General features: G+C 51.0%; 1 protein-coding gene across 5 annotated transcripts in view; it reads right to left on the bottom strand.

Moving 5' to 3' along the window:
• Positions 1–34: 34 nt before the first annotated feature.
• B3GAT1 (beta-1,3-glucuronyltransferase 1) overlaps positions 35–11,723 on the bottom strand; it is a 34,111-nt gene continuing 22,422 nt past the window's right edge. For 4 of the 5 annotated variants that reach the window (XM_056509712.1, XM_056509713.1, XM_056509714.1 and 1 more), the window contains 4 exons: positions 10,773–11,281; positions 7,202–7,498; positions 1,437–1,544; positions 35–202 (listed from right to left, as the gene is read on the bottom strand). In XM_056509712.1, coding sequence (XP_056365687.1) covers positions 1,458–1,544; positions 7,202–7,498; positions 10,773–11,281 — 893 coding nt within the window. In that variant the 3' untranslated portion in view covers positions 35–202; positions 1,437–1,457. The remainder of the gene's footprint in view (positions 203–1,436; positions 1,545–7,201; positions 7,499–10,772; positions 11,282–11,723) is intronic. The other variant, XM_056509715.1, reaches the window with a different exon arrangement.

The following is an 11,723-nucleotide window of genomic DNA, read 5'->3' as shown; positions in this document are numbered from 1 at the left end:
TGTGCTTTATTCTCCACCTCCGGAGCGTCTGCTCTGCTCCGAGTGCGGGAGGAAGGGCAGGGGGCCGGGCAGTTCGTCTGTGCAGAGTTGTTGGTTTTCCAGAAGGCTAAAACTCGTGGGGGCTGCAGAGGTGCTGGCTCCTGCCTGGCTGCTGGGTGGGTGCTGTGCAGAGGAACTTCCAGGCTGTGCATGAAGAAATCTTCTGCAACAGAGACACAAGCAGGTGGGTATCACCTCTGTGCCTTCTGCAGAGCCATCCCAGAGCCCTGCCCCACTGCAGAGCCATCCCAGAGCCTGCCCTACTGCAGAGCCATCCCATAGCCCTGTCCCACTGCAGAACCATCCCAGAGCCCTGTCCCACTGCAGAGCCATCCCAGAGCCCTGCCCCACTGCAGAGCCATCCCAGAGCCCTGTCTCACTGCAGAGCCATCCCAGAGCCCTGTCCCACTGCTGAGCCATCCCAGAGCCCTGTCCCACTGCAGAGCCATCCCATAGCCTGCCCTACTGCTGAGCCATCCCAGAGCCCTGTCCCACTGCAGAGCCATCCCATAGCCCTGCCCCACTGCAGAGTCATCCCAGAGCCCTGCCCCACTGCAAAGCCATCCCAAAGCTGTCCCACTGCTCCACCCTGCTTCCCCCAGGGAATGGGACATGAGGGAGCTCATTGCAGGTAAAAGTTCACTACTGAGCTTTATCTCCCCGCTTCCTGCTCTTGCTTCTCAGCAGCCTCCTCTCCCTCCATGCTGGGTTCTACACTCCAGTGAAAGGGAGTTGTGCATTTATTTTTTTGCCCATAATAATGAAGGACAGCTGCACAGGCTGGGTGCAGATACAAGTGAATCGTTTGTCCTTCACTCCTGCAAACCAACTGCAGAAACGGCCAGGGCATGAACAAATAGAAGCCAGCCATCAGTGTGTGTGTTTTTCCTCCTTTCCACTGGAAATGACACTCCATGCTCTCCTCAGGTGAACAAACACCTCAGGTGGGGGTTAATCCACACCTTCCCAAACTCTCTGTGGTTTCAGTGTGGATCGAAATTAAATATTTCCCTCAGTGAAACCTTCTGCCTGACCAAAAATCTTTTTGCTGGTACTGCTTTAGCTTTCCACAGGTGTTTGCAGGTGGATGAATCCACACCTGTGCTTTAGCTATGTTAAAGTTAATAAGGCAACCTTGTTTAGACAAGTATTTTTCTTATGGTGCAACTTCTACTTAAACTCCTACTCTTGCATGTTTCTTCCCCTCAACCTCTCAGCAGAAATTTTGTCTTAAAAATAGATTAAAAAGAGAGATTAATGAATGGTCTTGAGAAGTTTAGCAGTAAGGGAAGGTCAGGATTGTGAAAATGGGAATTAAAAAACACATTTGAAAGAGTTTTTATCTTTCTCCTGTTCTTGTGTAGCTTCTCACTGCTGTTAGAAACACGTGCTCTTACCTGGTGTTGGTCTCTGCACAGTCAGATTTCCACATTGGGATCTGTGAATCCTTTCTTGCCCTCGTTCACCAGCACAGGCTTCTCTGTCCTTGTGTGCCAGACTAAAATCTGAAGAAGCCAGCAGAAGTCATTAGCTGCACCTCTCCAGTGCACTAACAAATATCCCTGCACATTAAATCAATAGTGCAATTTAACCAGCCACCCTGGAGCCTAATGGTGCATCCACCGCTGAGAGGGGCTTTGCATAAACCTTCATTTAGGCAGAGCTGCTGCTCTGCAGAATGCACAGTGCCCAGAAATTACCCATTTTACAGTGTGCTGTTGTGGGACATTAACCTGCTCCTTCCATGTAGTTAGCGAGCAGCTCCCTCCAAAGGCTCATCAGCCTTCCAATGGGCTAAGGCAGGAATCCATCCAGGAATCACATCCCTGCCTCCCCACAGCTCCTCATGCTACCTCTTGCTTAGCACCTTCCACCCTCAGCCTGTGGAGTCACTCGGAGGGGAAATGCAAATTCCTGACATTCAGGGCACCACCAGTTCTTCCCATCACCACCCTGCCTTTGGCTGGGGGAAATATAACCTGAATTCTTCAGCACATCCCTGAAAATCCATTACTGGGCAGCAGGCATCACTTCTCACTTTTAAATCCTTTCCAGCCCTAAAAGTCACAATAGTGTCATTGTACTAGGAAGGACTCACTGCTGCTGCGCTGCTGTTGCAGCCTCTGCTGTCTCAGAACTGCTTCCAGAATCCTCCCTTCTTCCCACGAGCTCTGGGCTGCACACACGCTCTCATAGCCCAACATCACCCTGTGGATCCCCCAAAATCCCCTCTCCAATCCCTTTGGAATGCTGGCCCCATACAGCCACTCCCTGTTCTGTCCCAGGTGTTAAAATCCCTCCCTATCTTGCTTAAAAAAGAGCTGAAGCTTCTCCCAAAAGCTTCCCCTGGTCTTGGCAGCAAAGTTGCACAGAGATCAACATCTGTGGAGGAGAGCTGGCAAAGTCTGAGGTGCTTGAGTTTTTCAGGGGGGCTGTTACAGGAAATTGTTTCTTCTTGCTGTGCTCAGACTGTTCTGGAAGCTGCTTAAAATACTCAATTACAGTCATTGCTTCCCCCTAGAATGGGGATTGCTGGGAGCAGCTTTATCCTCTCCAAACAGGTTTCTGCTCCCCCTCACCTGTTTCTGGCTGTTTGCACCTCATGGGGTTTCCCTCTGGTTGCCATGACAATCCCTGCACACCAAATCCACCCAGCTTCTGCCTTCCTGAAAAACCAGGCCACGTTCTGCTTCTGAAGGATGAACAATGCACCTTTCAAACCCTCCTGGTTCAAGCAGAGCACCTTCCCCCACCTTCCCAAGGAGTTTGTTTGACCAAATCCATCTCTGATTTGAGCAGTCACCTCCTGCGTGGAGCTTCAATCTCTGCTAATACTGAAGCAGTAGAGACCAACTGGTGGCTGGAGTGGGTCCAGAATTCCACTTCGTCATCCCCCAGAAACACTTCAGAGCCCAATCATCAAAGTCACCCTTGATTCCAGCCCTGCTCTCCCCACGGCTGCAATTACTTCTCTGCTTGCCCAGGAAAATGAAACACCCAGCAGGGCTCACGAGTGGCTCTGCAAGGATGGTGAGAGGATAAACCAGGTGAGAGGATAAACCAGGTGCTGGAGAAATCCTGCAGCCAGTTCTGCTCTTCAGAAGAGCTTAGGAGAGCCCTTTGCACGCTTGGCACTGCACACTCAGCCCAGGGACTCGTTCACACTTCACCAACTCCGACCCCACACTCCACGAGCAGGAACCACAACTAGACATCATCAGTGCTCTCCCTCAATTGGATCCCACTTCTGCACTGTCAAAGCCAAGTGCCAAAAAAGGCAGATTAAATGAGCTAAAATAGACCCATTTTCAGAGTTTACAGCTCAATACAGCAGCTTTTACAATTTTTCATTCTGTGCTCTTTAATGTGGGAGGTAGATCACCGCTTAGTGCAGAAACATTTGCTTTTCCTTTCAGCCAGTGCTTGGTTTTTTTCAATAAGCAGCATGTTTTATGCCTCAGAGAAGCTTTGGCTCTCCCACAAGAGACCAGACAGTGAGGGGGACCGAATACCTGACTTTTCCTGAGCAGTGGTTTCACATAGATCACCCTTTAAAAACACTCCTGCAAAACCCTTCCACTCATTTACAGGCTTGCCATTTGGAATCACAGGACTCAAAACAGATCTAGGAGATCACAAGGCTTCATCTCCACAGCAGAATAATTCATTGTCTCCCAACAGGGGACTAAAAAGCAAACAGTCAACCTGCAGTGGGAGGGAGTCACTGGGTTTCCATCACAGGAGGGAATCCCCCAGGAGGGATTCAGGAATTGTTTGGAATTGGAAAACAAGAGACACCAGGCTGAAAGGGCAGCTCTGCTCCCTGTTCTGACAATAAAATGTTCCCCTAGTTATGGCATTAGTGGTGCCCATGGGCCCTGTCTCTGCTTTACTCTTCCCTGGCTGAGCTCACTGCAGATTGTTCCCTTGGGTGTTCATAGAAAATGGGGAGCACAATGTCCCCCCTTTCCATCAGCCTCACAGGAATGCCAAATCTCAGACCTCCCTCCTGTGCCAGGGGATTGGAGAGAGGATGGTTTGATTTGGAGATGTGGGGAAATGCACAAACAGCAGAACTCCAAATACAGAGAGCCCTGGCAAAGCCCTGTTTCCTTACAGCTCCAGGATAAACCAATCCTTCCCTCCTCATAAGGAGGGATAACTCTCTTCAGCAGCTAATGCCAACTTTCTTTACCTTCTCCTTCATTTTGGGCAGTTCCTAAATCCAAGAAAATAAGCAGGATATATGATCTTTGGCCTAAACTTCAGCTTTTTGCAGGAGTGTGCGTTTGTGGGCTGAGTTCTGATCAATATTACCAGCAGTGCTCACAGGGAAGGCAGCATTATTGGAGAACAGATGTCTGTGCTTATCTTACACATTCCTCTGATCCCTCCTTAATGACTCTGACTAAGCACATCATAATTTTTAATGTAAATCTCCCTGCAAAGCAGGTGTGTGGTTATGTTTAACAGAAGCAAAGCATGACAAGGGCTGGGAGCACAGGAGAGAGAGAGGAGCCTGGGCTTTGATCTCGGGGTCACAGGACCCCAGACCACAGCTGGCTTTGGTCCTTCTCTGTTGCTGGCCCAGACTCTTCTCCTGGTAAAATGGGAGAGTAAAAGCAGAAATGGAGATTTCCATGGAAATGGAGGCTGCTGGCGCCAGCTGAAGCAGAAAGGCAGAGCCCTGCAAAGCTGCACTCAGACAGCATTCAGCTCACAACAAGGACCCTTGTGAGCTCTCCCCAGCCCAGCCAAGAAAAGAAACTCAGTCTGCTGCTGATGCTGAGCAGCAATCCCTGCTGCTTCCTCCCCATCCCTGACCTGTGTCACAGCCCTGCCTGGCTCCAGCACCTTTTGCTTCCTCCTGCCTGGAAACAACATTTTCCTTCCTCCATGTGTTCCTCCAGGGCTGTAATTTCCCACCCCCAGCCTTTCAGCACAGCTTCCTTCCTTCCTGTATTTATTTACAGCAGGGACAATGGACCAAGGACTGAATAACTGGCCACAGAGTAAACACCCCTAATATTCTGTACACAATGCAAAAGCAGCCTGTCCATCTCTCCTGCCTGCTGGAAAACATTTATGTTCACACAGTGCCCAGGAACAGGGATCTCATTTTAATCCAATCTCTTTTCCCATTCTTAGGAGGCTGGTTGAGGTATTTGTCCCAGTGTTGGACATAAGCACAGAAATGTGGATTCAGAGAGGCATAGCAGGTATCAGATAAAACCCAGACTTGCTCCTTCCCCTTTGCTCCTCCTCCTTGTTCCTGGATTCCTTGTGAGAGCACTGCTGAACATTCAGACTCCTGTTTTTTTTACATGGCTTTAGAGCAGTGCACATGGAAATCAGGCAAAGGGTAGCAGTCACATCCTGAAAAGGATGGAGACCTGGATGCAGCTCTGGGGGCTGTTGGCAATAACAACTTCTTTGCAATAAAAGAACAATTCTGTTTGGGTAATTAAGCAATAAAGACTCTCTAAATCAGACTGGCTGATGTTTATAAGAGACAAAGGTGTGAGAGTGCTACACGGGGGTCTCTGATCTCAGAGGGACCCCAGCACACCTCCAGTATTTAGGGAACCCACTCAGAAAACTTCGAAGCTCTTGACAGCACCTCTGATGGGCTGTGATTGATGCCTGTCACTCTAACCAGCTTTGTCTCATGGTGTCTCCCACGCTCCCTGTCAGCCCAGACACATCCATCTCTCATCTCAGACTGGGAAGTCTCCAGGAGAGGAACCATCAGTGGTTTCTGTGTTCTTCAGCACACGGGGTCCTGCTCCCTGACCCAGCAATGTGTACAGGCAGCACTGATCAGGCAGCTGACAGCAGTAAAATCCCTCCCAAATGGAGCTTCCTGTGAGCCTCCTGGAGCTCAGAGCAATATCCCAGGCACAAAACCATTTCCAGATTATCTCTGACACAGAAAGATACAGGTTTTTGTGGGCACCTACAGCACAGATATTGCACAGATGTCAGGGGGAGAAGACAGCTTGGCAGCAAGGCAGAGGATGTGTGAGCAGCCCTTCCCTGCAGCCAGGAAAGGCTGTGGCTGTTCCTCTTGGGTTACAGGAGCCAAACCACAGCACTCAAACCCCCACCTGGGAATTCACATCCAATAACTGACGTTCCACCCATGCAATTCCCTGTTCCAGCAAGGCCACAGGAAAGCCCACCTTGAAAATAATAATTTTCAGGGGTAATGTAAGAAAGAACAGTTACAGGGGAGGGAAGACTGTATTTCAGGGCCTATGCAACCACCAGCAGCCTGCAACCAGAAGAGATTAGGTGGCCTCTACACATTTTAGTGCATAATCCCCCATTCCCAGCTTCCATGAAATTGGGGTGTGCTCCCTCCAAACACAGAGGAGCAGCCTGGAGGAGACTGAGAGGAGGCTCAGAGCCATCTGCAACTTCTTCATAAGGGGCAGTGGATGGACAGGCACTGATCCCTCTTCTTTCTATTGAGGACCCAGGGAATGGCTGGAGCTGTGCCAGGGCAGGGTCAAGTTGGAGATCAGGGGAAGGTTCTTCCCCCAGAGGGTGCTGGGCACTGCCCAGGCTCCCCAGGAATGGGCATGGCCCTGAGGCTGCCAGAGCTCCAGGAGACTTGGACAGCACTGCCAGGGATGCACAAGGTGGGATTGTAGGGGCAGGAATTGGACTGGATAATCCTTGTGGGTCCCAGAGCTCCAAGAGCGCTTGGAGAGCATTACAAGGGATGCTCAGGGGGGATTGTAGGGGCAGGAGTTGGACTGGATGATCTTGTGGGTACCAGAGCTCCAGGAGGGGATGGACACTGCTCCAGGGATGTCCTGCATGGGATTGTTTGGGTAGGAGTTGGACTGGATGATCCCTGTGTGTCCCAGAGCTCCAGAAGCATTTGAACACTGCTCCAGGGATGCACAGGTTGGAATTGTTTGGGCAGGAGTTGGACTGGATGATCCCTGTGGGTCCCAGAGCTCCAAGAGTTCTTGGACAGCATTACCAGGGATGCACAGGTGGGATTGTAGGGGCAGGAATTGGACTGGATGATCCCTGTGTGCCCCTTTTCACTCAGGCCGTTCTGTGTTTCTGTGAAGTGACAGAATGATGCAGAAAACCAGGCCTTCTCCCCGCTCAGCCCCGAGCATCCCTCAGTGGGAGCAGCCCGTACCTTGGTGCAGTTGGCGGCCCTGGGCTCCAGGTCGCCGAGGGTGACGAGCTCACGCAGCAGGCTGCTCTCCTGGTAGCCGCCCTTGACGCCACGCAGTTTGAAGTAGGCCTGGGGGCGCTGCAGGACAAGGCGCAGGTTGACAGCGAAGCCGGCCATGTCGATGGCGAAAGGCCGGTGCGGGTCGAACACGGTTTTCCAGCCGTACACCTTCCCTGCCGCGTTCACCTTGGGTGACTCGTAGCGCAGGCCGCCCACGAAGGCCACGGGCCACACCGACACCTTCCTGGTGCTGCGCATCTGGGGGGGCACACACAGCTGTCGCTGCCTGGGGGGGTCTCTTTGTGCCTGAGATCCCTCACAGCAGCACATTCGGTGGTTTCAGTGTTTTTCCAGCCTGAGCACTGAAGAAGAACCAGGAGCCGTTTTCTGAGGTTTCCAAGGTTGTTTTTTCTTTCTTATCTAAGGAATTCTTTCTCTGAGGTACAGAGATCTGTCTAGCATGCTGGTCAAAGGCATACACCTCTGCCAGAGGGCAGGTCTTATCTTTTATATATAAATTACGTACCTAATGCTTACAATTACTTTCCAATAGATGACCCTGCCCAGTTTTCCCTCACACCAATCCAAAAGTGTCATCCTAACTCAGAAGAAGAAGAAGAAGAAGAAGAAGAAGAAGAAGAAGAAGAAGAAAAGATATACCACGCCCAAAATCCTCCATCTTGACTTTAAACCCCCTAATATAAACATTTCTAAAAATTCACTTTTCTACCTTCTAACAATCTAATTTATACTCTACTTATTTTTTGTGACTTGTAATTCTTCCTGCAATGACGGTAATTTTTCCCAGGGGCTTAAATCCAGTCCACAGGGGTCCTGGGTACTGTGCCAAGGCCTCTGAGACCCCTGCCAGGGGGTCTAGAGGCATCCAGGGAAGCCAGGGGAGCACCCTGGTCTCCCATACACAGCAACACACTGAGCCCCCCTGGCCACCCATGCTAGCCAGGGCAGATATTTGGGTGCCACTCACCCACTCACCCCCAGCACCCTGCCCTGCTCTTGTCACTGTCTGATTAGGAACAGTGAATTGTGAATGATACAACTGTCCCTGGGGTCTCATACCCTGAGACAATGAAACCTTTCATGAGAAATGTTCCCCCCCTCTTACTGAAACCCCTGTTATCATTTAGGATTTCTATTGGTCTTTAACTTTACTAAATGACTGGTGTTTTCTCCCCGAGAATCTCACTGTAATTGGATAGTTCTCAACTTATAATTTTATTGGTTAGAATCTCAATCCCCCTAAACTCTATAAAAAATCCTTGCTATGCTATGTATCTGGATTTTGCTGGTAGAACCCTTCGAAGAAATAAAGCTTCTTTTGGGACTTCTACAGTGGCTCCCAAGATCTCAGTCCTAGCTAGCTGAGAAGCTGACTTTCTGCCTCAGGGTCTCCTGGAGCTATCCAGACCTCGTAGCAGCCTGAGGCTAGAACCATCCTAGCCCAAGCAGCTACAGTAAATAGTGCAGCAACACACGCTGCCTCTTCCAAGCAGCAAGAAGAAGTGATATATTGAAAAGCCATGGCATTTATATAGGATAGATCGTGCAAAACAAAGTAGAAAAGACTCATTGCTCTTAGAAGGCAACACCTTTTTGAAAACATGCTTTCTGCAAAATATCACAAGACACTCACATGGCTCGGTGGTGTTTATCTGTGTTGCTCTTTCTCCCTTCTCTTGTGTTGTCTCTGAGAAAAACCTCCAGCATGGGAAAGGTCCGAGCTGAAGCTGAGAAAGCCAACATCCTGGGAGCCTTCAGCATGTCCATGAACCTTCATCAGTGTCCACATGCTCCCTGGCAGGCTCAGCCTCCTGTTCTGCTCTCAGCTCGCTCTCTTAGATCAGGGATCTCCCAGAGCTAATCTCATCACTGCTAATTACTGCAAACGAGAGCAGAAGAGCTCTGGCACTTGCCCTTCTGCATTATACAGCTGCTAATGGCAGCCCCTGTCCACAGGGAACAATGATGTGTGTCTCGTGCATTTCACAGCACATTTCCTTGGCTCAGTGACCTTAACTGCAGAGACATAGATGAGAAGAGAAGCCTCTACGAGCACAGCACACGAGTGAATGAAGGAACCCTTTCTGCTTTATTCATGTGAGGAGTCTCTCTCAAGATGCTGCAAGAGCCAGCCTCAAAGGGGATGGAGAAATAAAGATATTCAGTCTGAATTCACTTTCAGCTTTCAAAGCGTGTGTATTACTGTGGCTGTTCAAGCTACAGTGAGAGCCATTGGGGAAGGGAAAGGGGCATGTATGAGGAAATAAATAGGAGATCCCTGCTATGAAAACTGGCAGCTGGTGGGGAAGGGAGCAATCCTCCTTTCTTGTCCCTTGCTGCAAGAGTTTGGCCTCAAGAGAGCAAGGGAACAAGTAATTTCTGAGCTGGAAGCCAGGTGAGGTACCTGGCACTATAAGACCACTCAAACCTGCAGACAGGAGCTCATTTAGGGCCCCAGCTGGACTTGAACAAAGAGCAAAGGTGTAAAAGCTTCCCGTGCTCAAGCCCAACCACATTGTCAGGACGTGCTGAAATTCAGCCCTGGACTGCAAACTTCCAGGGGGGGGATCTCAGCCCCCTCTGCCTGCTGATAGCAGCCTGGGGGACATCCATGCCCAAACACTGGAATGGGAATTGCTCCAGGGAGGAAAAGCTGCACAGAGACATCCCCTGCCCAGGCAGTGCACGGAGGACTCTGCTTTTCCAGGAGGGAAAGCAAAATCTCTGGCAAACCCCTGCTCCTCGTGTGTGTAGCAAGGCAGAGACAGGCAGAGAGAACGTCTCTGAACAAGGTGTCCTGGCAGGGCTGTGCTGTGCTGACACAGCTCAGGGGTGGCTCTGACAGGGCTCTGCTGCCTCAGCCAGGCTCTGTGCAGAGCAGGCACCAGGCTCGGGGCAGCCACAGAATTTAACCCTAAATTTAACCCTGGGATGGGAGCAGGCAAGGGCAAACGGCGGGGAACGAAAAGGATCCCTCAAATAAAAGCAGACAGGAATTAACAGACAGCCAAGTGGTGGAGGAGGAAGGTGGATGGCATCCGATCAGCTGGAAGTCTGGGGGATGAGGCGAGGAAGGAGGATGGCTGAGGTTTCTTAGCATGTCGGACAGCAGGGGATGTTCCAACCCTAACAAGGCTCCCCACAGGGAAGGCAGCTCCTCATTAGCTCCCCTTCCATGGAAGCCACAGATAAACCAGGGTTCCCATAAGATGCCTTGGCTCTGGAAATACACACAGGGTAACGGAGCTCTGGAGAAAACCAGAGCACAGCTGCAGTGACTACAGCCAAGACTAACCCAGAGCTCAGGAGAGGACATGCCCAACATCTCCTCATCTCCCTCACAGCATCCCTCACCCCTCCCCAGGCTCATCATCCCCCCAGCAGTGGCCCAATGTGGTAGGTTTTTTTTCTCTTTGTACCATTTAAAGTTCAGCCTGTTTTACCTTCCCCCTAATCCTATCTCACAGCACAAACATCCCAAATCAGCGAACCAAAACCACCGCACCCTTACCTCCTCAAAGAGCTCCAGGCTGTAGGTGTTATCATCATCAGCAAAGTAAACAATGCCAGGCTGGGTGCTGTTCTTATTAAAGGTCTCTCTGAGCCACCTGAGGGCCAGGTTCCTCTGCATGGTGCCGCGGGGGATGCGGGGATCCCTGGTGTCCCCGCGCAGTTTGTAGTTGCGCGGTGTCTCCACGTTGAGGTGCGTGTAGTTGAGCCCCGTGTCGCGCAGCAGGCGTGTGATGAGCGGCGTGCGGCGCTGCGAGTCCTCCACCAGGATCCAGTGCAGGTTGGGCACGTGCAGCAGCGTGTTGGCCAGCCTGGTCAGCTCTGCCTTCTGCACCGGCCGGCTGTAGGTGGGGGTGACCACGTGGATGGTGGGCAGTGTGTCTGACCATGGTGGTGGGCGCGTGTACACGTACTCTGTCCTCACCACCTCCACTATGTCCCGGTCCGACAGGCAGTATTCCTTGGAGTCCAAGCCTGCAGTGAGATCACGCTGGGAGTCACCACCATCATCTGGGCAAGGGCATGGAGAGAAGAGAGAGCCACATGGACTCGGGTGTCCGGCCAGCGGGTCACCCTCGTGGGTGCCAGGAGAGGAAACATGCTTATCTCTTTCATAGATAAATCAAGGAATCAGGGACAAACACACATGAGAAAGAAAATTCTCTTGCTAGAAAACCAGCACTATTAAAAAAAAAAAAGGCCTGAGAGCAACTGAGTGCTCCCAACAAGCAGCTTCACAAAGAACCCGGAAGAGAAAGGATTGTAGAGCAAGTAAGTCTAGATAAGGAAAATAGCCATGTGGACTGATGGTCCATCATCCCTGAAGAGCTCCAGTGCTCTGGGCACCAGCTCAGTGTAGCAGGACTCACAGATCTGCACTCAGCAACTGGAGTACCTGGGCTGGGAGGCAGGGAAAAACCTGGTGGAAAACACCAGGCCAGTGAAGATCCCC

Source organism: Oenanthe melanoleuca, chromosome 24, assembly GCF_029582105.1.
Source record: "Oenanthe melanoleuca isolate GR-GAL-2019-014 chromosome 24, OMel1.0, whole genome shotgun sequence".
NCBI classification, from domain to species: Eukaryota; Metazoa; Chordata; class Aves; order Passeriformes; family Muscicapidae; genus Oenanthe; species Oenanthe melanoleuca.
This window is presented reverse-complemented; position numbering and strand designations above follow the sequence as displayed.